Genomic DNA, 24,798 nt, shown 5'->3' with positions numbered 1-24,798 from the left:
CCAAAATGCTGTTTTTATGTAAAACTGAAAACAGTGTCATGCAAACATACCCTTAGTTTGTAGTTGCTGAGTTTCCTTGAGTTTTGTCTGGTCTTGTGTATACTATGGTTTTGTTACCTTGCCTGCCTTGAGTTTATATTAACTGTGGATACTATTAAAGACAGTTTAGGGTTACTTCAGAGATTAGCATATGGCTTTTTATCAGTAGAAACCCTGGAGTATATTCAAATAAATGTGCTTTTCCCCCTCACATCCCCCTGAGACAAGATATTTATGCATTTTATTTATGGAAAAATTCCTCCTATGATGCAAATTGACGATATTTGCATCATAGGAGGAATGTTTGGTCAAAGGCTAAAGACTACAGCCAGCAGAGGGAGCCATTTCCGCATGTTTTGAACCCGCGCATGGGGGATGGGAGATTAGACAGCTCAGCTCGCAGATACAGGCACTCATTTAAACGGAGCTATGGTAAGAAATTTAAGACTTTAAACTTCTCAAATTCATTTCTATGAAAGTTAAGCTTACAAAGGCATGAACTGAAATGCAGCAGACTGAACTCGCATTGTGAATGTATGCCGCGAGTGTAGTCGCGATTACCTCAGCTCTCATCACAAGACCTCATCAGCTCATTCAGCTCACTCCTGCAGTTAGTGCTCAGCGCTGTGATACTTGCGCGGTGACTCAATCATTATATTGAACAGACACGTTCAGTTTTTAATTGTAGTGTCTTCTCCAACTCAGTCACAGTAATCCAGTAAGATTAAGTAATCCAGTAAAGACTACAATTACCAGAATGCTTCGCTGCCCTGTGAGGCCATTCCCAAAGTCACCACGACTTTGGGAATGGCCTCACAGGGCAGCGAAGCATTCTGGTAATTGTAGTCTTTCATCCCCATGAGACAAAAATACATTTTCTGTCTTTTCTCAGTCTAGAAGGCACCAAATTCAAAAATAATTTCACATTTCTACTACATTGATGACCCAGTTTAAATACAGATTTATCTTCCCAGCGCTGAAGTACCCCTTTTGCTCTAATTCTTCATTGTCATGCTTCTTCCTGTAAAATTGTGATATAAGTAGTAGTAAATGATAGCAGTAAGTGGACTAGAGATTTCAGTAAAATGCTAAACTACACACAGATGCTAAAATATGAAACAAAACAAAAAGCAAAAACCGTGTTCTCATTGTCAGTCAGTGCAATAGGTTTCATTAGAATATGAGGCAATGTCTGCATAATATAAAAGTATGCCTATGAACCTTTTTATTTTTTTTATTTTTTTTATTTTAGTTTTAGTTATTTTGATGTTCTTTTTAGTATGTTTTTCTGGGATTTTATATTTTTAATTGTTTTAATTTTTTGTTTAAGCTTCATATCATTTTATATAGTATTTTAGAAAATTATTTTAAATAATTTATGTTAACTGTTAGTTAACAATAACAATAACACACACATGCACTGAAACAAGATAAAGGATAAGACAGGTGTAGCTGCAGCTTGGAATAATGGGCGTGGCAGGAGGTAGGGGCGTGGTGAGAGGTTTCTCATTGGTCAAAGGAGCTTCTTCCTGAGAAGACCTCACGGCATGCCCTATACCTCTCGGTACGCCCCATTCCTTTCCGACCTCATGGCACGCCCAGTGCTCCAGTCTGCAGTTACCTCTACTTGTAAAGGATCTGTAGCCCACAAAACTTCACAGAAACTTCATCAACATGACAGCACCTTAAATTGCATGGTTAGATCAAAGAGTCAAGGTTTTTCTAATTAACATGATGAGCATTAGCCCCTGCTGGTACATATACACACTCATTAGACAAAAAAGCTTTGTCTCTCCATTATGGCCATTCTAAATAAAACATTTTGCAAGGAACATACATTTCCAAAAGTATTGGGACATACTATCAGTGAATTCAGGTGTTCCAATCACTTCCACGGCCACATGTGTACCCACAAGTACCCAGGCATGCAGACTGCTTCTACAAACATTTGTGAAAAGAATGCGTCGCTCTCAAGAGCTCAATTCAAGTGAATTCAAGTGCAATACCGTGATAGGTTGCCACCTGTGCAATAATTCCATTTGTGAAATTTCCTCACTACTAAATATTTCAAGATCAACTGTTAGCGTTATTATAACAAAATGAAAGCAATTGGGAACAACAGCAACTCAGCTACGAAGTGGTAGGCCAAGTAATATTACGGAGCAGGATCAGCGCATGCTCAAGTCGCCAACTTTCTGCAGAGTCAATAGCTACAGACCTTCAAACTTCATGTGGCCTTCAGATTAGCGCAAGAACAGTGTAGAGAGCTTCATGGAATGGGTTTCCATGACCAAGCAGCTGCATACAAGCCTTACATCACCAAGTGCAATGCAAAGCATCGGATGCAGTGGTGTAAAGCACGCCATCACTGGAATCTAGAGCAGTGGAGACTTGTTCTCTGGATTGACGAATTGTGCTTAACTGTCTGGCAATCTGATGGACAAGTTTGGATTTGGCAGTTGCCAGGAGAACGGTACTTGCCTGACTGCATTGTGCCAACTGTAATGTTTGATGGAGGAGGGATTATGGTGTGGGGTTGTTTTTCAGGGGTTGGGCTTTGCCCCTTAGTTCCAGTGAAAGGAACTCTGGAAAGGAGATAATTATATTGTGATAATTATCGTTATGGTTTTATCGCCCCGCCCTAGTTTCAGTGAAAGGAACTCTTTATGCTTCAGCATACCAGGGATGGAAATTAACTTTTTTGTCCACCGGCCACTGTGGCTGGTGGATTTCAAAATCTACCAGCCACTCAATGTTTTTACCAGCCACTTTCTTGTTTTTAACCGACAATGTGTAACTGCATATGAAAATTAATACTACAAGCTCTACAATACTTAAGCTGTTTATTTAATCTCAAATCTCAATGAAATACTGACATTTTTTCACTCTTATACACACACAAACCATGAACTGAAATACATTTCATTAAATGAGTAGGGCTCTATGTTCTCTCTCTTTTTTTTTTTTTTTACCTGGATGTGGCATTTGGATGATTCGTGGTCTTTTATGGCTTCCAGTTTTAGGTTTTTAGTACCGACAATGAAACTACTAGTTTTGGCATCTCCTGAAGCGTGTTGACGACATACCGAGCAGAACATTGTCAGTAGGGATGCACCGAAATAAAAATTATTGGCTGAAACCGAAGCACTAAAAGAAATTATGCCAATTATCCATTGTATTTATGGCTAATGCTATGACTGAGTAACTTTACTAAAAATCAGGGCATTGCAATTGCATTAATTAATATTAAAGTTTCAAATAATAAATCAATTACAAATTATGCAAATATTTATTTAGCACATTGCAACATCAAACAGTATAAAATAAAATTCAAAGTAAAATGTTTAACTTGACCTCAGTCATGTGTACATTAAATAATAATGTACAGGTCTACTAGCCTACAGAAATTTAATAAAGTAATCAAATATAAAATAACTGCATATTTAACTGTTTAAATGAAAGATTATTCCTTATTAAACTTACAAAAGCTATTCAATCAAGAGCAGTGAGTGATGTCCTTATCGTTTGTTTGACATTAAACATAGCAGTAAAAGCTACTGCCCCTTTAAGACCTAATAGAGGGATATGCGTCATCTTTCACGACTGTATAAAGTTCACTTAAGGCATATTCAGACTATGTCTGCTAGAATTCTCATCAAGATGAACATGTTGGCATACTTTTTGTGTGAGTTTGTCCGTTTAAGCACAAGACTTGAAAGAGAACTCAATATTTGCGCGCTGTGAGACGGGTGCGCGCTTCCGGATGACAGTGACGGATCTTCTCTCAGTGCGCGCGAGTTATTATGGTTATTATTCGCGTCTTCTGGCACTACATCCGGGTAATGACGGCGAAAACGACTGGTCATATTCGGACATACGGCCGCACTCGCATTCACTGAACACAGTTTATAAAGAGGGGAAACAGTATGCTATTTTTATTTACCCGCCACGGTGGCCGGTAGGTGAAGCGAGTTTACCCGCCACAACTCAAAATCACCCGCATTTGGCTGGTGGCGGGTGCTAATTTCCATCCCTGCAGCATTCCAAGATATTCTAAGACAATTGCATGCTCTTTGTGGGAACAGTTTAGTGATGTCCCCTTACTGTTCCAACATGACTGCGCACCAGAGCACAAAGCATCCATAAAGTCATGGATGAGCGAGTTTGGTGTGTAGAAACTTGACTGGCCTGCAGAGAGTCCTGACCTCAACCCAATAGAATATCTTTGCTATGAATTAGAGCAGAGACTGCAAGCCAGGCCTTCTCGTTCAACATCAGTGCCTGACCTCACAAATGCACTTCTAGAAGTATGGCCTAAAATTTCATTAACACATTCCTACACCTTTTGGAAAGCCTTCCCAGAAGAGTTGAAGCTGTCATAGCTGTAAAGGGTGAGCCAACTCCATATAAAACCTTATAGATAAGAATGGGCTGTCATTGAAGTTCATGTCTCATTCATTTATTGGGAGTGACTAATCAAACGACTGAAAGACAATCTATTTCTCTAGATGGGCCTTTTTTAGCACCATTTGATTTGCTCAAAACAAACACACTCGGGATATTGAAACACTGATGACTTTCTTAAAAGCCACTGTGATTTTGATTCAAGGTGACTCTAAATTTTGCACATGAGCTGCTTATTTAGGTTGGAGCGGAATGATAGAATTTGCTAATGGTTGCCTAATGACTTGAGCTTTCTTGGTTTCATGGTTTCTCATCAGATGAGAGTACCTGAGCATCCAGAGTTACTTAATCATCAACCCCATAATACCTTTCATGATATTCATTCATTGATTTAGCAAGTTTTTAGTGACAAGCAATTTGTGTGTCCACACTAAACATGAAACTGCTGTGCGATGTGACTCAAACCAATGAATTTGGACCAATGAGATGTAACAGTGGACGGGGCTTCCCAGCTTAATGCAGCACACACCAAACACTCATCATAATATCCTGTCAACATGTTTACAGCTCGGACAAAAACTCATGGTGCTGGCAAGCTTTCATTATGATAAACATCTGCTGAACAACCAGTAACAAAACCCTAACCTAATGTTGAAAACTACTACTAGTGTGTGTTGTCCTGTGTGTTTCTTCAAAGAATGAGACGATGACAGTGCTCTAACCGAGCGCTCCATCAGGGATTGTTCTGTCATGGGCACATTATTCTGAGGACAGATAGAGCTTGATGTGACTGTGTTTAACCCCACCGAATGGCAGAATCACATGTTAGTCCTATTGATTTGTGAAGTAATTTCCAATAATGATGTGTTTCATGCAGAGAAGCGTGAGCTGGGGGAATAAAATAGTCCTTGCAGCTGTCAACAGGTGCAGATAATGTTATGTGCATGTGTGACTAGATTAGACAGTTACATAAAAAAAACAACCAAAAGGTATTATAGATGCTGTGTAATTTATGGGATAATTTACCCACTAACCGTTTAAGCAACATTACAGTGTGATATATGGCTTACTACATTGATTATTTCTTCTAATAACTGGCATACTATAAAAATTTAGTCTCAACCAAAGATGGCACTATTCTTGTCAATATGTGTTGGTCTGTTCCTCTTTATGTGGGTGGTTTTTGGCCAGAATAAGTTGCAGTGTAAACTGGACCTTATGGTGTTCGTGAGACTATGGCTCTTTTAGTCCACACACTCACATATACATGCACACACATATGTGTTGACTCATGGTTCAATTACAACCATCTCTCAAAAATAGCACTGAGAAGACAAACAGTTAAACTCCAATCACACTTTTTGGGCTGAGTCGGACTTGGCAAATGTGAGGAGTTTGTGGCTAAATCTACATCTTGTCTTTGCTGGGCTAATTAAACAGTAAAGAGCTTGTTTCCTGTGTAATTACATGGATACTGTTTGGGAAGAAGCAAAAGCCCGTCTCTGATACATAGTCCCTGTCTTTATTCTCCAACTGATTAATTTGCCTTTCTGAAAACCAACTCATTACAGCAAGACAAAATCCTATGTAATTGGTAAAATCAGCTAATGTTGCGCAATTTAGGATACCCAGGACAATCCTCTTAAAATTATTACCACTTCATATTTGATTAATGTGACCAAGCAAAACGAAAACATCCTGTTCACTCTTAATTGGAGACTTTCAATCCACCACACAATTTAAATTGAAACTCAAATGAAACAAGCCCTCCAGTCTTGAGAGCTACTAACAGAAGTCATGATCTATTACTGCAATTAATGACTACACGCAAATTATTGACTACAGTTTAAATTAATTTAGTAAACATGTTTAACATGTTGTTAATATAGGTAAAATATTCCAGATTCCTGGAGTCAGGCCCCTATATGTACAGATATTAAAGTGCCCCATCATGATATTACCTTTCATGCAGTGTGTAATATAGCTGTTTGTGAATGTAAAAGGTCTGCAAAGTTTTACAGATGCACCACAAATAAACTTATACTCCTAAAAGTAAGAAACAATAATGATCTGCTAAAACAAGTCATCAGCAATGTTACATACCTAAATAACAATGTATAAAATTTGCATATTGCCTGAAGCCTATGGTCTTTATTGGCTGCCTGCGAGCAATGTCTATTTGACCCGCCCTGTAGTTGTAACCTAGCCTGAAATAAAACTGAAATAAAAGTAAATGAAAGCTAAATAGAAATATATTGAAAGTATTAGAGTATTAAACTATTAAAAAGCTCATTTAAAATTCCCATATATACTACAAAAGTACAGAAATAATACTAAAATAACACTGATATTGAAAAGTCAGTAATCATGTTCATGATATGGCTGACAACCAATACATTGAGGATATATATAACCCTCCTACTTTGTCTCAATAAAAATTAAAAACTCTAAAAATGCCAAACAATTATAACAGAATCACATTACACAACATTATAAGGTGCAGTATAAAAATATTAGGATATTAATTTTGAGATTCCAAGGTTACTTTTTTAATCTCTAGTATCAACTAATGTAAAAAATCTTCTATAAAAAAAATAAATAATATATATATATATATATATATATATATATATATATATATATATATATATATATATATATATATATATATATATATATATATATATATATATATATATATATATATATTGACGAAAGATGCTTATTGAGTCTAGATAGTTTACCAGCAGGTGCATATTCAATGCTTAAACTTCTGCACCCTAAAGGTTATTGACTGCAATTGCAGGTATATCAAACAACAAAAGCTTACAGGTCCTTCATGAAGCCTCAGCATGTCCAAACTTTAGTAACTCCAGGTCACAATCACATGATTAATACTTTTTATTTTCCTTTCTTTGTATGAAATAAATCTCATTGCTTTAAGGAAGACTAAATTGGATCGTGTAACAATGGCAGGTCTCCATCTGTATGTCAGACACCAGCTTCTATTTTCCAGTCAATTACTTCCCCAGAGAAATAAAGAGAAAGATTGTGTCTGTAAAGAGCTCAGGAATAAGGAAGAAGACAGAGAAACAGAGAGAGATTGGGGAATGGCATGTTTTAATTACTGCGAAGCCCTAGATTTCAGTCAGAGAGAAACTGGCACGTCCCCCCAAACCCCCGAGACATGACTCTCGTCTCCTCCCCCTCTCGTTTTTTCCCCTTTTCAATCTTTTCCTTCTCTTTCTGTCCGTTCTACATTCGCAAAAAGAATGGGGGAATGGGTATAACACAATATAAGTGGAATGTAAACTACAAAAATTATGACGACAAATGATTATATGACCCAAAAACATGTTTTAACTCGACTTGAAAGCTCAATTTCTGTCGCTGACGTTCATGTCATCAGAAATCATGAACTCTCATTGAAAATGAAAGACTTCCGCTTCTTTGTTGTAAATCTCTGCATGTGTGAACAGCCCTTAAGTCTCCCCTGAGCAGCATGTTAGCATGAGGGATGTTAAATGATTTATTCAGGAGCAAGCGGTAAAACAGGGTGTCCTCTGTCATCTTGTCTTGGATTTAAAACATGCGCATTCTTTAAGCCAAACTCCCCAGCGCCACCTTTATATAACTGCAATGTATAAGATAAAATAACTTATTCCAGAACTAGTATAAATGACCGGTGGAACTGATACTTCTTACACTCACAGCTAATGCTAACTGAATATGATGAAAATATGAAGATATTCCATCGACTCACATTGAAGAAGCATGTATAACCAAACTTGAGGGTAAGCAACTGTACATCCTATTAACTGTATAGCAACTACCTATCAATTGTATAGCAATCCTCTAAAACTAAAAGACACTCGCAACACATTAGAACTATTACACTTCACACTGTCAGAAAAGGTACATTGCTATCACTGGGGCAGTACCCTAAGGTACAAAATCAAAAAGGTACAAATATGTACCTTTAAGGTACTAATTTGCACTCTTAAAGGACTGATATGTACCTTTTAAGGTACTAATATGTACCATTTAGGGGTGTGTAAGGTACAAGATTTACCTTTTCACTTTTGTACCTTAGGGTATCGCCTCAGTGACAACACTGTACCTTATTTTCTGAGAGCGCACTTATTAGCCTGGCTCTGCCCTCCTACGTACTTCCGCTCAATTTTCATTTTGGGTTAGTACTCCGTCAGGCATTGTGGTATATTCTCTGGGATTCTCCGGTCAAATTTTAACTGGTCAAATCAGCAAGAGGGAGTGGATGAGAATGATGACGTTGATGACGTGCGCTATGGTTTAAGATATGTCACAACCAAACATTAGCGATTGGTTATGGCAAATCCATAGTGGCTCTTGCCAAATCCAATAGTTTTAAACTTTAACAGATTACCCGCCTTCAAGGAAGTTAAAGGGTTACTTCAGTGATTTTAGCATTAAGCTTTGTATTTAAACTAGGTCATTAGTAGAAATGTGAGATTATTTTTTTAATTTGGTGCCTTCTAGACTGATAAAAAACAAAAAATGTATTTTTGTCTCATGTGGATGAAATACCACATCTCCCAGAATGCATTTGCTTCGCTGTCCTACGAGGCCACTCCCAAAGCCACTGCTGGATTACTGGATCACTTCACCTTTCCACTGTGTTCATTTTCATAAAATCAGTTCAGCTAGAGAACAGACACTACTATTAAAAACTGAACATGTCTGTTCAATAACGTGTGAACATGCTCAGTATCAGCTGCTCGTGAGTTCATCAGATCTCTCAGCAAAACATGACTCAGTTCAGTGAACGGTTGGAGTTACAACATATAATCCAAGACATTAGTTTATTTATATTCGGAGGGACTGTCACTCATGTCAGAAAGTGAGTAACTAAAATAACGTGTGTGGTCAGCACTGATTTGAGACGCGAACCGTTTAGAACGATTCAGTCCGATCTGGTGAACTGGTTTGCCCGGTTCACTAAAAATGATGATCCCATAGATACCCATAATAAAGATGAGATGTCTCAACGCAGGTTATTGATTATGCTTGTGGGGTCCGACCGGGAGCCAGACGTAGATGTCTCGTCCACAACTTGCGGACATCTTGTCAGAGGCAGCTCACTCACTCGTAACAGTGTGTTTTAATGGTGCATGTACTTTTAAATAACCAAAACTTGCTCAAATTTCAACCGCTTTTCAAGCTGTTTCGTTTGTTATAAATGTCAGAGATGTAGTTATGCCACTACATACTTCTGAATAATTATAACCATGGACTTCAACATGAAAGTAACATTGAACAGAACAGATAGGTGCAATGAATACACACACACACACAAGGTTTTTATATTAAATCAATATATAGGCTACTAAAACTGTGCAAAAATATTATATATATATATATATATATATATATATATATATATATATATATATATATATATATATATATATATATACATACACGCACACATTATATATATATATACAGCTCTGATTTTTTTCAGAGCTGGTATAGCTTATATATAAGCTACATATATATATATATATATATATATATATATATATATATATATATATATATATATATATATATATATATATATATATATATATATACACTTTATAATACGAATATCACTATAATAATAAAATAATTTGTATTTAAATATAAAATTAAAAAAAACATGCAAACTAAGTTTATTTTAACTTCAAAAACGCAATTTACTAGGATTTTCCCCCCTACATTGCACTGTGCCTACTTCAGAGATCACTTTTCCCACCTAATTTTGCCTACCATCAAATGCCTTACCTCTTTAGAAAGCTGAGACCCTGTAGTTTCTCAGGAAACAAGCAGAATAATTGTGTAAAGTAGTGGCACAGAGTTATAGCGGCTAGAATATTGGGTTTTTTTTTACACAAGCTGCACGATTAAGTCGTTTATCGAAATGAAAAGCTGCAATTTCAACGTGTTAAAGCATCCAGATTTGTAGCCATGTTAATAACGTTTGTAAGAAACCAAACCATTTGTAAATCCGTCAAGATTTCAGCGAAATAAGAGTATTTATGTTGGTACAGATCACTCATCTTACATCAGGTTCCACAGAGCCCGACAGAAAGCTTGCCGCCGGTGTGACAAGATGGCCGCCGGTGATGACGATGGTGACTGCCGTAAGACATCTAGCCTTTCTTATGGATATCTATGGATGATCCGATCGGGCTCACGAGTGAAGAAGAAATTGTTTGCGTTTGTGCCTTTCCGAATTGTAAAAATTTCTAACGAACACTTGACTAACTTACAAAGACACAATACAGCCGGGCCGGTTGAAGAAAAATGCCATTCCGTGGTTAAAGACGGGTGCAGCCACTGTGTGGGTAATGTAAACTTTATTTATCCTTCCATTTGGGCACACCCGGCTTGAGGAAAGATGTGCAGTAATTTTAAATAATTTGAGCACACACATGATGCTCTTACCAACTGGACTGGCTATCGCTGCGTTCCCACGTGACTTCAGCGCGAGACACAGCTAGCCGGCTAAAACAGGTGAATTTAAACAATAGCTAAGTGGCTAAACACATCTTGTTGTCGTATGAGGGACCTGTTGATGTTGGACAGACATTTTAATTGCATTTTGTGTCTGTTAAGAGGCACAAAGACACCCTTGACGTGCATGCCCCCAAAGCTGCTGTTTTAGCTGGGGGGGGGGGGGGCCTCTGGGCATTAACTGTAATAACTCCGTGTTGCACGCACCAATCCGGTTCGTTTTTTTTTTCTTCTATAGACTGTACTTACAAAGATATAACGATAAATATACACTTAAAAATTCGCCAGAGTTGTCCTTTAACTTTCATAGGGATTCATTTCAAAAGTTGCCATATGGTAAATCGCTGAAGTAACCCTTTAAAGGTCCCGTTCTTCGCGATTCCATCTTTCAAACTTTAGTTAGTGTGTAATGTTGCTGTTAGAGCATAAATAATACCTGTAAAATTATAAAGCTCAAAGTTCAATGCCAAGCCAGATATTTTATTTAACAGAAGTTCCCTTTCAAAGCCTACAGTGAACAGCCGGTTTGGACTACAGCAGGAAGTGCAGGGATGTAATGACATCACTAGAACCGTTTGTTGACTAACCCTCCGCCCACAAGAACACGCAAAATAGGGGGCGTGGTCTTGTTGCTCTCCCACGTGGAGAAGAGCGCGCATTCAGCGCTTGCATCTCCCCGTTATGGTAAGAGGCGGGACCTTTCCGGGCAAAGTGCGCTAAGCTGCTGTCCAATCACAACACGGGAAGCGTTGGCCCAATCAGAACTCGTTACGTGTTTCTGAAGGACTAGGAGGGCCTTAATAGAAACAAGGAAATCATCAGGCCTTTTTAGGACAGAGGAAACAGCGCTGTACAGATAAATAAATTGTGTGAAAAATACTGTGTTTTTTACACGCGAAACATGAACTCATGTTATATTGCACACTGTAAACATAATCAAAGCTTCGAAAACACGCAAAGAACAGGACCTTTAATTTCATCTGCCATTTCAAAAACCTAACATAATGGACACACACACACACCACACGATGTAAACAAATTAGTGGTGTCATGAACAGCCTTTAGTGCTGAACTGTAAAGACACATGAATGAAAATACCAGATTTTAAGATCACAAGAGATTCCTGCCCTTATGGCCTTTGTATAAAGGAGACAAGGACCTTCTGACCTCTCGCTAAGAGACTGTGGAGAGTTTTGCTATAGCTGCCAATCACTCTGGTTTGATCAGAAAGGGTCTCTTCTACATGGCCTTCATTGTCAAACTAAGTCAGCAAACATTCTGTCTGGACTCAATATGTAACTATAAGTGGGGCAAATTAAAATGTATTTTGTAATTGTAATTTCATGCAATCACTTTTCAAATGCTCTTCTGATATTGCAGGTCTAAAAAACCCACAGAAACAAATTCACAAATATGCACACGGCACAAACACAAATGTTCAAGGACAGATATAGGCAGTGTATGTTTCCTCCTGTGAGGAGTTATGACCACTCATCTGCTCCACGATAAGGCTGAGAGAAGGAACTTCTCTGCAGTTCACAGTATCTTCAGCAGAGCCTCAAGTTTAATGGATGTCTGCCTGCGGGGCCTTATCACACCGTCACAGACCTACAGCAAATCTCTGACGGTTCTCTCTAAGGCTCTGTTCACATAGTAGGCCACCTCAGGATAAACAAGAGGTTCCGGAAATTGAACACATTTCAGATGTGACAAACCAAGGCGTGTGATTCAAGTCTTAAATAGTAGTACACCCCTCCTGACTCCAGACATTACACCGTGAGCCAATGTTGGATTTTTCTTTCGGTGATTGGATAGCATAGACCATCCTTTTTGCTTTCTCTGATACATGGTTGGGGACATCATTCATATCTGTTTCAGTCTCCACCTATCAACAGGAAGTTTATATGATTGAGCAGTTGGACCCAGTCTGATTCATTGCAGCCACTCTCACAAACTTGCATACATGACACACAGAACCCTCACCTGCTGTCTTTTATATGCATGACAGGTAGGCATCAACAGTTTGAATCTACAAGTCTTCCCTCTACACTAGTGTTGGTTATTTAATTAATTAAAAGCACTCGATTCTTCTGAATCGTTCACAAAAAGATTCATTCAGATTCGCAAAGCAAATTACATCGTTAGGCTAGCATTCTAAGCTATATTTTGACGTGTGAATCAGTGAACCAATTCGTTAGAACGACAAAATAATGACTGAATAATTCCGGAAAGAGTGTTTTAATAATTAAACGAGTTATCTGAACGAGAATGACTCACATGAAGATAAACGTTTACGAAAGAGATTCCGTTTTGCATAGAGGCGTGGGGTGGAAGAATGCGTTTGGCTCGTACGCACAAAAAAATGACGTTAACGAAGTGAGCCAATGGATGGATGTAAGGTTAAACAATTTGTTCACCTATATTAATTAACAAAATGAATGCCGACGAGTTTAAAGACATTTGTGTTCTGTTAAGTCACTTTTTTGTGGCACGTACAGGTGAGTGACACTTAAATCAGTGCGCGTCTCCTCAACTTGTTCGGTGAGCTTATTGACTGGTCTCGTGCCCAAATTAGACATCATCTGAAAAGTACTGCGCCTGTTTTTGCAGACAGGAGATCAGTCAGATTTCACTGCGGCGGTTTATTCAGACACAACAGGTTAGCAAAATAAATATTATAAAAATTTGCTCCATATGAATTTTAAAACGAGCTCTGTTACAACTGAAATAGCCTACTGTTGTTTGGCTATGTCAGGTATGCCCGCCGTACTATGCATTGTTTTCCGGTCTCGCATACGTGATAGCCTATGTAGAGCGAATGCATGATATGTTATGGCCCGCAGCGGTCGACCTCTTATTCAGCACGAGTAATTCGTTGCCCCCGTGGGTATTGTCCCGCCAATCACTGATGCACTCAGGAAATAATCTCACAAGATCAAAGTGGAAATGCACGCGCAGTGCAGGCGCGTCCTCCTCGAGGCCAGCTCCCACAGCAGACGGCAGGAGGTTTCCATCGAAATCCCTTTTAATTGAGGGAAACAAATAAACCTCGCTGCTCTCTTAATTGATTCCATAATTCACGTTATTAAATGTGATACTGGGCAGTTCTAGGTTTCTTCCGAGTGAGAGAGTATGCCACAACCTGCTTATAAATCGTTTAATTAAGCGTCGAATCACAAAGGGTAATGCGGCTACACTGGAGCTGTTGCACACGTGTCTTCTGACTTATATGATGCGAGTCATTAATATCATGTAAACCCAACGCGTATTCCTCCAACATCCAACAGCAAATGATCATGCTATATAATCTGATATGCGTTTAATACAGGGTTCCGTTGTATGGCCAGCACGTAGGCAGAAGTGCATGCCAGTGAGACGAGAGCCGTATGATGCTGCTGAAGATACTCACTCGGTTTAGGGATTCAGGGGGCGCGTCGCCGCGCAGTTTCCACCTCGCTGCACTCTCTCTGCTGCTGCTGCTGAAACGTCTGGCTCCCGGTCGGACCCCGCAAGCATAATCAATAACCTGCGTTGAGCCTGGATTTGTACGTTAGGGAGGACATGTGTGCGGTATGGCATCTGGCGTCCTCAGCGCAACCTCTGACCATCCCCATTGTTCCCGTGCATGCCGCGATGCTCACAAGGCGAAAGGTGTAAGCGCACAGCTGGGTTATTCCAAGTCGAGGTTCGGTTGTTATTTCAAGACCAAGTCACGACTGCCTCCGTTAAGCCTCAGAGGTTCCTCAAGCCTCAATCCTGTCTCAAGCATCGGCGACAGTACCATATGACAGCGCGGTGCCCACTCCATTGGCATTTGGAGCTCGCGTTTTGCGCCACTGCGCGGCCACTATAGGTATGACAGCCAATGGTGGTTGAAAAGTACATAAGTAGGCTATATAATGATTACCATATTATTCACTATCATTCATCACACTTTAAAAGTACTTCATATGAGCAGTTGTATTTGTTCATTCATTTTCTAGGGAGTTATACATAACCATGTAAAATGAATTACAAAATAAATGCACATTTTTACAATAACTTGGGTTGAATGGTTGAGCTTGATCAATAGCCAACACTATACTCATACAAAAGGTTTCAGAAGGGAGTTTCATTTATGCATTCTCAAAGAACTTCAGTGAACCGTTCCTAAAAGAACCATTTTTTTTCTTAGTGTGAAGAACATTTTAGTGATGTAAAGAACCTTTTTCCATAAAGAATAATGGAAAGTAAAAGGTTCTTCGTGGAACCATTGATGCCAAAATGACCATTCATTTTTTTAAAGAGTACATAGTGTCTTCTCGCTGTTGAAACCGTTCCTTTAATGTTAGTTTATTTAGCACGGCATTTAATCAAATAACAAGAATCTACACAAACACAGAGACATACTTAACATGCTCAAACAGGGAACAAAGATTCACAAACATGTTCTAGGTGCCAACCCACCAATCTAACACAGTTCTATCTCGAAAGGTAGTAAATTTGTTTATCAGCACATACTGAGACACACAGACCTAAACCCCTGCCCCCTGCTGTTAATCACCATCTGTGGGACTACGGACCGTGCAGTAAGCTACTCACTGCAGCAGGCAGCTGTGTTCAGGTGGGTGATGTGCTGAACATGGCTGGGCACTGCAGGGGCTAGTCAAGTAGGGGGCATCCAAATTATGAAAAATGCAACCTCAGGGCTGACATCTTAATTACTTTATAAAGAAAAAAGAAGCCAAGTGTGTAGAAAACTGCATGGTGCAGTTCAGCATTGGATTTTCTGTTTCTCTTGAGTTCTCAGTGTTTGATGATGTAAGTAAAAGGAGTACAACAAAATTCTGTCATCGTTATTACAAACCCGTGTGACATTTTTCCATGGAACACAAAACAAGAATTCCTAAAGCAGAATGTCCAAGCTCTAATCGTGTAGTGAACAGGGACTATATAGAAATTACAAAATTAAAGAATGTGAAAAGCCATTATAAGTCTTTTGTACTTATAAAACAATTATGTGAGGACAAGCTGAAATGTACACAGATTATCATAACATTATAACAGGTAAAGTGAATAACACTGATTATCATCACAGCACCTGTTAGCGGTTGGGATATATTAGGCAGCAAGTGAACATTTTGTTCGTAGTGAAGGATTGAAACAGGTTTGACAAGGGCCAAAGGGTGATGGTTAGATGACTGGGTCAGAGCATCTCCAAAACTGCAGCTCTTGTGGGGTGTTCCTGGTCTGCAGTAGGCATCAAAAGTGGTCCAAGGAAGGAACAGTGGTTGAACCGGTGACAGGGTGCCAAGGCTCACTCCCTTGTGGTCTGATTAAACAGACAAGCTGAAATTGCTCAAAAAGTTAATGCTGGTTCTGATAGAAAGGTATCAGAACTTACCTGGAGTGGTTCAAGAATGGTTTGAGGAGCACTATATTGAGTTTGGGGTGTTGACTTGGCCTCCAAATTCCCCAGATCTTAATCCAATCGAGCATCTGTGGGATGTGCTGAATAAACAAGTCCGATACATGGAGGTCCCACATCACAACTTACAGGACTTAAAGGATCTGCTGCTAACGTACTGCAAAACATCCCTTACGCTGGGGAAACAATCTCTACAAATTGGGATTCTACATAAATCATTTGTCTTTCAAATTTGACCCTGAAATAAAAAAGCAAAACAAAGTAAGTACAAGCCACAACCAACCTGGTTTGCTGGTTTTACCTGGTCTAGCTGGTCTCCCACAGTCTGGCCAGCAAGTGCTCAGATGGTGTATAGCTGGGAAGCACAAACCAGATAACAGAAAAAACTGAGCTTAAGATGGTTTAAGGTGTTTTTCAGCAAGTTTCAGCGCAAGAAGATATTACATGAACTGAGTATTTTTTTTTAAAACAGTCACGTAAAGGGTAGTCAGATCTAAAATTAAGGTGCATAAGCTGATTAGTTTCCAACTCTCCCAGCGGCAAGTGCTCCACCTGCCGCTCCCTCTCAACAAAGCACCAGGAGGTGGTGGCTGTTATATTTAAGGACCCACCCCATTTTATTTACCCCGATATCACCCTCTGTCCCCGCCCACTTCTTCACACCGCTTCATGTTTTAACCCTAACCGCGATGTACAGCTATGATCACAGACCATTATAAAGGAGGCATAGAGAAAAATACTTCGAGTAAATACTGAGGATCTTCAAAATGCATCTGTTTTATTGACCATTTTGAGTTGACGTTTATACCGGAGAGAACAGTGAAGATGGGTTGCTGCTCGGGGAGGTGTATGTTGATATTCTTCTGCGCTCTTCAGCTGGTAAGTGTGTTACAGAATTGTAAACAAGCGTCACCTCTTTACAATTTTGTATCCCGTTTATTGAATATGTGTGATATAAAAACATAAAAACACAAGACGTTTTGATATTAACTTTGAGACTAGTTTCTGTACATCTCGTCCTAAAGTCTGCATATCCTTTTAAATCGTCTATTGTTTGAAAAAACTCAAGTCTTGAGCCACAAATAAATAGTTTACCATTTATAGCTTAGTATACATATTTTTGTGTAGGTTATGTTGGAATTTTTACCTCAGAATATACTACCCTGTACATAAACAAGCTTGGACAGTTATGGGACTATTATGATAAATATTGTAGTAGGCCTATTGTGAAATGGCACAAACATAACTACATTTTAGTTCATAATCTATGATACACATTTTATAATACATGTTTATAATATTGCACACACAAAATGAGAACTGCAAGTGCAAATAACAAGTGTACAGTATATTGCTTTGTATATATTGTGTTTATTGTGCACATTTTTGTGTATTTGTATATTTGATAATATTTTGTTCATTTTTTTCTCTCATTTCTGTATCCATTGTAATGTGTTACACTGTCCTGTATCATTGTTGACATTGTTTTCTCCACTCACATAAAGTGATATATTGGATTGTCCTTGTTGTGTTATTTCCCTTCAGTGGTTGTACTTGTGGTCTGAACACCTACTCTGCTTAACTTTTGTATGGCTTTTAACTTTAGTTTAAACGTTTGGTCATTTTTTTCTCCTATTGTTTGTTTGAGTATGTGTGTGAGAGAAAGAAATAGAGATCAAAAATGCTTATTTGGTTATATATATATATATATATATATATATATATATATATATATATATATATATATATATATATATATATATATATATATATATATGTATGGCATCATATTTGGACTAAAAGGGTTTTCTATATAGCACCCGATTTTTAAGTCACCTAATAAATGATGAAGATTTGGTGAGACAGAGCAGAACAGAGGCATGCAGTTATTAGTCTTTACATTTTTACACATTTGATCTCAGGTTGGCTCAAAAAGGAAAACATAGCTGTATGGTTTAATCGGTTTAACGAATTCAGTTCACTATTTCACACCTATTACAGCCAGTGAATAGAAAAAGAGAGGTCTTGCAGCATGTCTGCAATACCATGTCCGATTTTGTCTTGGCTGAACATTCATCCTTCATGTATATATCAACAGGTTCTGCAACTGTTGCTGTGCAGTTCTCTTTTAAATATTCCAAATGAGTTGGGCACTGTTTACATATTAGATATACCAGGATTGATAGTGATACTTTATGGTCTGAGGCTGTAAATTGATTTTTAATGCAGATGTCTATTACCAAGAGGGGATAGCTCAACTGTATCTTCGAAACATCTCACAGTTTTATGTTTTTATGTTTGGCTCGTTAAAGTCGACAAAGCTAGTGCTGGAACACAGTGGATGGGGACTGGGGAAGACATGCTACGAATGGTTGATTTGAGGTGGAACCTCTGAGAACAGCTGGTACACAGCAGTATGGCATACAGAGAGAGATTGCATGGGGGATGGGTGGTTAGTGGCAGCAAGAGAGAGGGTTTATGACTGCTGCAGTGAAGCTTTATGAAAGGAGCAGCATCCCCCACACCCAGCACCTCCCTTCTGAATCATACATCTCCCCTCACTGAGCCTCTGACCTCCAAGGAGAGCCCTCATCTCCTCTCGCTCAACCTTTTCCCCTCCTTTTCTCTTTCTCCACCTCTCACTCTCTATTTTTCTGTCACAAGCTTTGTACCCCATTGGCTCTGTTACCCTGGCAACCCTGAGTAAAAAGCCAGCATGTGAAAAAAAACAGAGGTGGGGGTTTTGATTGTGTGTCTCTGGGAAAAAGAGATGGGGTCTACATTATGATTGTGTTTGGGGCTGTATGATGTTTTTATTTAGTCGTGTAGATGCAAAGAAACTGGCGTTGCTATTGTTTCCACAGTATGTAGAGATCTTGTTCATATCATACTCTTGTCTTTCTCTCTCCAGATCACTGCTGTGGAGAGACAGGTGTTTGATTTTCTAGGTTACCAGTGGGCGCCCATCCTTGTCAACTTCCTGCACATCATTGTGGTGATATTGGGCTTGTTTGGGACAGTCCAGTATAAGCCCCGCTATGTAGTTTTGGTGTGTACAGTATTTATCTCTTCTTCTTTTCTTTTTTTTACTTTTGAATCTAATAAGTACAATAATTGTAATATTATAAATATTATTTGTAAAATACTAATATTATATATAATCACATTACAAAAATACTTACATTAATTTCTGAAATTGAAATAATGTATTAACTAAATAAATCAATATGATTAATTTAATTAGAATTATATATTTTTTATTTATTTATAGAAAATTAGTAAATAAATATCCTGGGATAATGAGATTCATTGATCAAAAGTGACAGTAAAGACGTTTATATTGTTACAAAATATTTCTGTTTCAATGAAATGAAATGCTGTTCTTTTGATCTTTGTATTAATCAAATGATCCTGGAAAAATGTATCCTGGTTTCCAGACAATATTATAAATGTTTCATGATCACCAGATCAGCATATTAGAATAATATCTGAAGGATCATGTGACATTCTGTTTTGACATCACAGGAATAAATGACATTTAAAATATACACGGAAATATTAATTTTGATTATTATTTTTTTATTAATTACAGTTAATTGCAATAATATTACATGATATTACTGGTTTTACATTTTAATATCTCTGATGACCATTATGTGTCCTTTCCTTTTCTTTTAGTATATAGTCTGGACCGTGTTTTGGGTGACTTGGAATATCTTTATCTGTTGCCTTTATCTAGACCTCGGAGGGCTATCAAAGGTAAAGAGACACATTTTAATGGGAATGTTCATATGAGTCAGTCTAGTGCTAAACCAAGTTCACATACATTCATCCCACTGGTATGATATCATCTCTGTAATATAGGTTTACAACCTATATTGGGATTAATGGGATTAAACTGGGATTTTAAACTTACACTCTATGATTCCTCAGTACTACAGCATTAAAGTCAATAATGTTTTCTGAAAATTCAAACTGTTAAGGCATTTCTGTGATGTGCCGTTATAGGACAGTAATTATCTGTCACTGGGAATTTCATCTCACCGTTCATGGTGGAAGGACAATGGTCCGGGCTGTGGGAACAGAAACCTCCCGACCACAAGATGGCAGCATTTGGACAGTCCTGCGCTAGTCTCTGAATTGAACTGCTTGTTGGAGTATCAGTACATCGAGGTTATGCACAGCGCCCTGCAACTGTTCATTTCTGTAAGAACCTAAAACGGATCAAGTCATTGTCATTTAAAGCGGAAGTGTAGAGAAATAATGATTGTTGTTAAGGAAATGCTGTTGTGTCAGCCATAACAAGTTTTAAATAACTTACAAAATAACATGCAAACCTATTAAAAAACATACCTTAGTTTTAATATGAACACTTCATTCTTCAGCTTTAAGTTTTGTGATACATTCATACAAATACAAAAAATCACAGATACTCGCAAAAAAAAGTGGCGTGTATGTGACTTAATCTGTTGCTTTGTTTGTATGTAGGCTCTGGGATTTGTATTTGCCTGCTATATCGTCAGTATCTTCAATGAAGAGGAAGACACATGTTTGTAAAATACATTTCCTTGTGTTTTACCTTTTATCTGTTTATTAAGTCATTTTTGATTATGTTTCAATTATTCATATTCGCAACTGATATTACTTCACGTGAATATAATGTTGTATCTACATTGTGTTGCTTTTCAGATTTGTATAAGTGACAGTGGCCAGATGTCAACATCTGAAAGAACATTGAGAGTGGGAAGATATTGCAGAAAAGGACAGAAATCAGATCAGATGGATTTTAAATGATTTAAATATGTATACACATACACACACAAAATTAAGAAAATAAGATTGATGCACGCAAACACTCTCCTTACAAACATGCGTCTCCAGTCAAAAGGCTTCTATATCTATCCATCACAAAGTCAAAGTATACAACCATTAACCTCACAAGCATTTATATTGCTTTTTTTTTCAGAAAGTGATTTTTCTATAAAACATTTTCATGACTTTATTCTGAACTTCTTGCTACCTACCTCTGCGAATTCTTTTTTCTAGCCTACTGTTTAAGCCTGGGACTTCTAATTTTACACTTCAAATGCTATATTTTGTACATTTTGTTCAGATCAGAAGAGTTTAAACAATGCAGAGATTTCTTTAGGTTTAATGTTGGAGATTAAATTAATAATAATTAATTGCTTACATGCACTTATGTTAGTACACAGCAAAATGCTGTTTAATTTTTAATGATGTACATCTGTCTCCTTTACTACCAGTAACACATGCCATATTTGTGTGAGTATGGGAGAGCGCAATTATAATATCTGCATGTTAGTGCTCTGTATCTTAATGACCCAAAGAAAAACGTAACATACAGAACATCAAACCTCATTTTGTATGTAAATACATTTACTGAAAACTGTATTTTGAATGCTAGCTGTAGTCGTATCGTATTTTCTTTCCTTAAGTTATACATGTAGTGCATATCTTAATAAATATTTGATATAAAACACCACATTTTGTATGAATAATCACTTTCATTAAAGCTTCACTGTGTCATTTTTTAGTTTATTCTTAGCTAAAAACACTTAGTTCTTTCAAAAATATATATGTGCTCATTAATGTATATTTACTTCTTTCAAGTAATAAAGTATTCTCGTAAGTTTAAAATATTCCATTGAAAATACATACAGGTGAGGGGTTCGAATGCCGGTCGCCATGTTGCCCCTCCATCTTGAAAGTACATTAGCCAAAGAGGGACATACCCAAAAATTCAAGCTTCGCCTTTCGCGTTTTAACAGTCGATGGCACTCATGGACGAGGTCGAACTGGAAGCCATGTTAATCTTGGACTAAATCGGCCACCGTAGGAGTGAAAATCAGAATTGAGAGGAACAGAAACTAATATTCACTGGATAGTCATATACCTTTACACCGCCAGATGGGGGGAAATATCACACAGTGTAGCTTTGTGCTATCGAGGAAATTCCACAATTCGACTCAAATGAGACTGACTCCTAATGGTTAAAGTGAGAAAAACATAAGTTGTGTTTAAATCCGTGATTGAGGCAACAGCTTACAGTAGCCCACATATCATAGGTTCCCAACATAACAATAAAAAACATGACTGATAATCTTACCTGTACACCTGCAATTATTGTATGGCATCTTTTGTATAGCATCCAACGTTCCCTCTTCATCACTTTCAAACTGGCAACACATTATCAACCAAAAATAACTCATCACATTTAACTCTTGTTGTATCTTGTGTCATCTGTGAAATGGGTGGTTTGTTGAAGCAGAGCTGCTCCCTGTGGGGTTCCAGTGTTTCCTACTATTTTTCATCATTTTAACTGGTTCAGGGCTGCCATTGACTCCCATTCAGAAATGATGTAGTAATGTCAAATCGATTAATTGAGATTAATCACATCCAACATAAAAGTTTATATATATATATATATATATATATATATATATATATATATATATATATATATATATATATATATATATATACTATACAATACAACAATAAGGCATCAAATTATAACAGGTGAAGGGAAATATACTGATTATCTCTTCACCACGGTGGGATATATTAGTCAGCAAGTGAACAGCAAGTCCTCAAAGTTGATGTGTTAGAATGAAAAAAATGGGCAAGTGTATTTGAGTGCGTTTGACAAGGGCCAATTGTGACAGCTAGTATTTTCAAAACTGTAGCTCTTGTGGGGTGTTCCCGGTCAGCAAAGGTCATTGTCTATCAAAAGTGGTCCAAGGAAGGAATAGTGGTGAACCGGCGACAGGGTTGGCCAAGGCTCATTGATGCACGTGGGGAGCAAAAGATGGCTTGTGTGGTCTGATCAAAATGACGAGCTATACTGTAGCTCAATTTGCTTAAGAAGTTTATCCTGGCTCTAAAATAGAAAGGTGTCAGAATACACAGTGCATCACAGTTTGTTGCGTAAGTGGCTGCACAGCCGCAGAACCGCCAGGGTGCCCATCCTGACCGCTGTCCACCACTGAAAGCACCAACATCAACAGTGGGCACGTGAGCATCAGAACTGGACCACAGAGCAATGGAAGAAGGTGGCCTGGTCTGATGAATCACATTTTCTTTTACATCACATGGATGGGCAGGTCACTTACCTGGGGAACACATGGCACCAGGATATGGAGAAAAGGCAAGCTGGAAGAGGCATTGTGATGCTTTTGTTATGCTGGTAAACCTTGTGTCCTGTCATCCATGTGGCTGTTATTTTGACATGTACCACCTACCTAAGCATTGTTGCAGACCATGCATGTACACCTTTCCATGGAAATGGTATTCCCTAGTGGCTGTGGCCTCTTTCAACAGGATAATGTGCCCTGACACAAAGCAAAAATGATTCAGGAATGGTTTGAGGAGCACAGCGAGTTTGAGGTTGACATGGCCTCCAAATTCCCTAGATTTCAATCCAATCTCCAATCGAGCATTTGTTGCATGGCTGATCAAACAAGTTGATCCATGGAGACCCCTCTTCGCAACTTACAGGACTTAAAGGAGGTGGAGTCCATCCCTTAATGGGTCAGGCTGTTTTGACAGCAAAAGACGGGCCAACATAGGTGATGTTATGCCTGGTCGATTGGTGTATATTGTATGTATGTATGTATGTATATATATATATATATATATATATATATATATATATATATATATATATATATATATATATATATATATATATATATATATACACACCGGTACTTCTAAAAAAAATTGCATATGTGATAAAAGTTAAAAACTGAAATATTTCAGGTCTTTTATTGTTTTAATACTGATGATTTTGGCATACAGCTCACACAGGGAGACTGGCACAGAGATTCAACCCCCCCCCCCCCCCCCCCCCCCCCAAAAAAAAAAAAAAAACTGGTAAATGCTTTACTGACCATGGCATTACTGTGCTCAATTGGCCTGCCAACTCTCCTGACCTGAACCCCATAGAGAATCTGTGGGATATTGTGAAGAGAAAGTTGAGAGACGCGAGACCCAACACTCTGGATGAGCTTAAGGCCGCTATCGAAGCATCCTGGGCCTCCATAACACCTCAGCAGTGCCACAGGCTGATTGCCTCCATGCCACGCCGCATTGAAGCAGTCATTTCTACAAAAGGATTCCCGACCAAGTATTGAGTGATTAACTGAACATGATTATTTGAAGGTTTACTTTTTTTGTATTAAAAACACTTTTCTTTTATTGGACGGATGAAATATGCAAATGTTTTGAGAATTTTTGGGTTTTCATGAGCTGTATGCCAAAATCATCAGTATTAAAACAATAAAAGACCTGCAATATTTCAGTTGATGTGCAATGAATGTAAAATATATGAAAGTTTAATTTTTATCATTACATTATGGAAAATAATGAACTTTATCACATATGTA

General features: G+C 38.0%; 2 protein-coding genes across 4 annotated transcripts in view; one reads left to right on the top strand and one right to left on the bottom strand.

Moving 5' to 3' along the window:
- The window catches only part of si:dkey-70p6.1 (uncharacterized protein LOC570575 homolog), a 35,732-nt gene extending 20,923 nt beyond the window's left edge, over positions 1–14,809 (bottom strand). For both annotated transcript variants that reach the window (XM_067413869.1, XM_067413870.1), the window contains exon 1: positions 14,393–14,809. The gene's annotated coding sequence lies outside the window, so the exon portion shown is untranslated. The remainder of the gene's footprint in view (positions 1–14,392) is intronic.
- Positions 14,810–17,029: 2,220 nt separating this feature from the next.
- nkain5 (sodium/potassium transporting ATPase interacting 5) lies at positions 17,030–21,893 on the top strand. 2 transcript variants are annotated; one of them, XM_067412684.1, is made up of 6 exons: positions 17,030–17,269; positions 19,302–19,439; positions 20,069–20,149; positions 20,399–20,596; positions 20,879–20,939; positions 21,080–21,893. In XM_067412684.1, exons 1-6 carry the CDS (start codon positions 17,216–17,218, stop codon positions 21,091–21,093), a joined length of 546 nt encoding a protein of 181 aa, XP_067268785.1. In that variant the 5' UTR covers positions 17,030–17,215; the 3' UTR covers positions 21,094–21,893. The 2 variants fall into 2 exon arrangements, with proteins under 2 accessions (XP_067268785.1, XP_067268786.1); XM_067412685.1 differs by having other exon boundaries at positions 20,879–20,943.
- Positions 21,894–24,798: the final 2,905 nt, after the last annotated feature.

Source organism: Pseudorasbora parva, chromosome 13 (assembly GCF_024679245.1).
Source record: "Pseudorasbora parva isolate DD20220531a chromosome 13, ASM2467924v1, whole genome shotgun sequence".
Classification (NCBI taxonomy): domain Eukaryota; kingdom Metazoa; phylum Chordata; class Actinopteri; order Cypriniformes; family Gobionidae; genus Pseudorasbora; species Pseudorasbora parva.
The sequence above is the reverse complement of the archived record's forward strand: the minus strand, read 5'-3'. Positions and strand labels throughout refer to the sequence as shown.

Coding starts and splice junctions, on each gene's coding strand:
- nkain5 (XM_067412684.1), top strand. CDS start 17,216: ATGGGTTGCTGCTCGGGGAGGTGTATGTTGATATTCTTCTGCGCTCTT. Junction 17,270..19,301: donor TCTTCTGCGCTCTTCAGCTG/GTAAGTGTGTTA, acceptor TTCTCTCTCCAG/ATCACTGCTGTGGAGAGACA. Junction 20,150..20,398: donor ACCTCGGAGGGCTATCAAAG/GTAAAGAGACAC, acceptor GTGCCGTTATAG/GACAGTAATTATCTGTCACT.